Below are 4,467 nucleotides of genomic sequence, written 5' to 3'. Positions count from 1 at the left end.
GGATGGATGGATGGATGGATGGATGGATGGATGGATGGATGGATGGATGGATGGATGGATGGATGATGGATGGATGGATGGATGGATGGATGGATCCAAAACAGGTTGGGGAAAGCGGGGGTCAGGGTAAGTCAAGGTGTTTTTATATACCTTGACTTACAGGTATATAAGTCAAGTCAATGTCAAAAACAATACCATCCATCCATGGTATTGTTTTTATAAAATCCAATACCATGGATGGATGGATGGATGGATGGATGGATGGATGGATGGATGGATGGATGGATGGAAAAACTGCACTGTCTAAAATGAACTGACATAAGTGTGGGCAAAAAAAGATGCCAAAAAACTCCACGTCCAGGACATGTTTGGTAGATTCAGCTCTTTGAAGGTTCTCCTCCTGTGGGACTTGGACTTGAGGACTAYTCAGGGTCCACAGGTAGATGCTGCATATAAAAACACCTTGACTTACCCTGACCCCCGCTTTCCCCGACCTGTTTTAGGACACGCAGATGCTGGCTGCTGCCCATGCCTCCTCCTCCTCCTCCTCCTCCTCCTCAGCAGCCCCCCAGTCCCGCCCATCACCACCTGGCTCTGCTGCGCACCGCCGACTGCAGGCAGAGCGCTGCTACTCCTCTTCCCCGCTCCAGGAGAGACAAGCAGAACCCAACAAACCCGACACCGAGGCTGTGCGCGTGATTTCTCTCTGATTCACAACACAAGGTTCTACACCCGGAGAAGAAACTACTTTAAGGATTTTTTTTTGTTTGTTTGTTTTGTTGGAAGAAGGTTTAAGAAGGCAAGAAAAAGAAAGCAGCTTCCAGCATCCTCCCCTCACCTCTCCCACCCTGAACCTCGGCGATTATTCACCTACAGCTCCTTCTTCTTCTTCTTCTTCTTTTGAATCGTTCTCCTCTTTTTTCTTGTTGGAGTTTCACTCCTTTGTTTTTCTGAGCTGTTGGAAAGTGGAGCTCCACAGCCCCGGGGAGCTGGCTGGACTGTGCGCTTTCCCCGACGCGGGCGGATCGTCTTGTGCGACTCAAAAGGACTGGAAATTATTAAAGCCTGCCGGATCGTCGTGCCGCATGGTGGGAATTTCATCCTCCTTTCAGTGTAAGTCGGCTCTCTCCATGTTCTCTCATAATTTACAAAAAATTAAAAAAATTAAATAAAAATTAAATAAATAAAAAAAAAATTAAAAAATACTGGTGGGGAACAGATGCWCACTCACAAAAAGATTATTTTTATACATTTTCTTATAATGTTGAGTAATTATCTTATAGCTATAGCAAATTCCCATTCTTCTTATTAGTCTTCAGAATGACCTGCTGTTGAAACAAGGCTTAAAACCATTCTAGAAGTAAAGGACACATTTTGCTACCATTGAATAAATTTGTTCCCTGAGAAAACTTAGAAATAAAAATTAAGAGAAAGAATTATTAAGAAGATTTTCGACCAAAGTTGCAGATTGTTGAAAATAATCTAATTCGAGTTTGCTGTTTAACTTATTTGTGGCTCATTATTATCAGTTCTCATCAAATGTCTCTGAGTCTGTTTAACTAAATATTGTTGGGGGAGATTATCAGTTATGTTCAAGTAGCTTGTTAAAATGCAAAGAATCACTAAGAAATAAAATAGGCTGCAGGAAGTTTGCAGCTTCTGCTCATTTGGAGTCCTGGAAAGCATTACAAAAGATTTTTTTTTAAAATACAGAACATTTTCATGAGCTGTGCCCCAACTGTCAAACACATCTTCATGTGAATTCTTCCAGTCCTTGGGATTTTGTCATTACAACACCCTCCCCCCCAAAAAATCTTTTTTTATCCTCTTCCCATTTCCTTCTACTTCCCTTTAAAGAAAGACATCGTCTTGAAATTAAAGGCTTGTTGCTGTGTATTTTTACTCCAGTGGGAATCTTTGGCCCTGGCTGGGAAAAGAGCAGACATGCGGGTTTTAGAGTGGGAGGCTGCTGCAGACTGTTCTCACGGCTCAGATTAGAGATGGAGAAAGAAAAGATCTCTTTAAGAACCACACAGCTTGGACATTTTTTATTTATGCTTCAAAATGGTCTTTTGAAAAGAAAGAAAAAAACATTTGCATTTATAACTCATCTTAAACGCACAGGGTGTCTGATATGAACTGAAACAAACAAGGAATCATTTATAAGCAAGTTTCTCTGTGATATAATCCAACACACAGGTGTCTTTCTGCTGTTTTATTTACAATCTGGGCTAATATTAGGGCTGGTTGTTGATGATGGYAATAGCAGTTGTGATAAATCCACGTTTTTCCAGTCAGTTCTTTCTGTTTTGTCTCACAGCTGCTCTAATCTAAGTCAAAACTAAAACAAATGTGAATGTTTGAATCACAGCCCGTGGTTTATTGCACTTCCATGCGACAGGTAATGTGATGACACTGATTATTGGATATTTTCAAATGTTTGTTCATTTCCTTCCAGTTTTCACTCACTACCAGTAATTATCCTTATCCTCAGAGGTCATACGCAACATGGATGCTGCGGCTGAGCATTGCATCGTCTGTTTCCTTCAATTTAAACCATAAGGTTTAAATTATAGCCGTGACCTGTAGTGTCAATAAAGATAAAGAGGGAATAAATGAAAGGTAAACAGACGGAGAGTGAATGACAGATGCTGTCCGCAGGTTATCACTGGATTTGAGGAACAGGCTTGTATTAAAGCTGCTCCGTGGTCCAGACTCCGCAGCATCATCTAGCACTTCCAGGGGCCATCTGCCCAGCCACCAGCCTGCCTCACACCTGTTCTCCCTCCTCCTCCTCCTCCTCCCCATCCTCCGCCAGCTCTGAGGCTTTAGGGTCAAACGCATCAGACCACTGCTCACACACAGGGATGGCCTTGCAGAAGAAAAAAAAAAAAAGAAGAAAACGATGGCAGCCATTTTATTCTCGCCTTTACACACACAGAGGCTGAAATATAAACACAAACCCTCCTTGGCAGTTTATGATGCTGCAAAAAAAAAAAAAAAAAAGACGTAGTGTTTGGCCCGCACGCTCGCTCAATCTGTTGTGCAGATGACACACTCACCCACACTCACTTTGCTCAGATTATTCCCTCCCACCCTCCTTTTAACGCTTTCTGATGTTAACCACAGCTAATAGATTTCTAGTGGTTTATACTGAATCCAAACACAGCTTTAAGATCCCAGCAACAAAACCATGAATTGCTATTATTTCACACACACACACATTTTCCCTCCAGCGTTGAGTCGCACTGAAGCCTCAGCGCTTGTGATGTAATTACAAAGCACTTCTTTTTAAGTGTGACACACAGACGTTTGGATGCGGTCCAGGTTCGCTGGATGGTGAATAAGTGATGTTGACTCAGTKCATCTTGAAGCCTGGGTGTATTTCTGCATCAGCTTTTATTGCGTTACACGTGTTTCAGCATGCTTGTAAGATCTGAAAAGGAACTCTTTTGCTTTGCGTCTGACTTTTCGATTCTATTGTGCAGAAACTCGTATTCAGTCATTGTCTCGCACGATGATTTTAATAATGCTTGAAAATGTAACATTAGTGCGCCAATTTATTTTTTCTTCCAGTGTGTACGGAGTCAGGAGGGGGGCAAACGTCAGCTAAAATCAGTGTTCCGTGCACTCCTCGGAGATGTATAGATCTGTTCTGATTATTCCGAGCCGTCTGTTACCAAGTCCCACAGTGAATTATAGATGAGATCACGGTGTGTTTGCGCGTGCACACTCGTGCCACCGTAGATCGATGAGTCTATTGATGGTTATCAGCGAGAGGGCAGTCCCCCCCCCCCCCCCCCACACAGCTTATTGAATTTCATCACCCATGAAAGAGCAGCTGTGGTTTAAAGGGGTTGGGGGTGGGGGGTGGGGGCAAGGAGTTCGCCTGTAAAGGTGTTCAGGGTAACGGGGAGCGAGCGCATCCTCGCAAGAAGTCTTTTATTTTTTGTTTTATTGTGGCTGTAAGCTCGGCTTTTTACAGGATCTTATTTAATGTCTGAGCCAACGGTGAGCACTACAAACTGATTTTATTGGCCTTGTTCGGGTTTTTAACACCGAAACTCACAAGACTCAAAGGGGGAGTGAAGAGGCGAATAGGAAGGAAAAATGGGAAAAAATTTACAAAATCATGCTTATAAAAACAATTATTTTCCTTGGGTTTTTAACAGCACCACAGCTGCATAAACAGTGTCATTACAGGCAGGCAGCTGGGACATGTAGTTCCTTTTTTTTTACTATTTTTTTTAGCTATACAGCTAACTGCAGCCTTTAATACAAGCTGATGGACACGTGCAGGACGGTATTGTCTCATATTCGCTGCTCAGTCCATCCTCTGTATATAGACTGGGACTGAGTTGCTAATTAACTTTACTTTTTCTAGCTGTATCACACACAAGCAGACCACCACTCTCTCTCTCTCTCTCTCTCTCTCTCTCTCTCTCTCTCTCTCTCTCTCTCTCTCTC

General features: G+C 42.7%; 1 protein-coding gene across 2 annotated transcripts in view; it reads left to right on the top strand.

Moving 5' to 3' along the window:
* The first annotated feature begins 633 nt into the window (after window positions 1-633).
* The window catches only part of runx1t1 (RUNX1 partner transcriptional co-repressor 1), a 64,960-nt gene continuing 61,126 nt past the window's right edge, over window positions 634-4,467 (top strand). For both annotated transcript variants that reach the window (XM_014005790.1, XM_014005789.1), the window contains exon 1: window positions 634-1,113. In XM_014005790.1, coding sequence (XP_013861244.1) covers window positions 1,086-1,113 — 28 coding nt within the window. In that variant the 5' untranslated portion in view covers window positions 634-1,085. The remainder of the gene's footprint in view (window positions 1,114-4,467) is intronic.

The sequence above is a fragment of the Austrofundulus limnaeus genome, unplaced genomic scaffold, assembly GCF_001266775.1.
Source record: "Austrofundulus limnaeus strain Quisiro unplaced genomic scaffold, Austrofundulus_limnaeus-1.0 Scaffold32, whole genome shotgun sequence".
NCBI classification, from domain to species: domain Eukaryota; kingdom Metazoa; phylum Chordata; class Actinopteri; order Cyprinodontiformes; family Rivulidae; genus Austrofundulus; species Austrofundulus limnaeus.
Note: the sequence above shows the minus strand (reverse complement) of the source record. Positions and strands in the feature narration are given on the sequence as shown.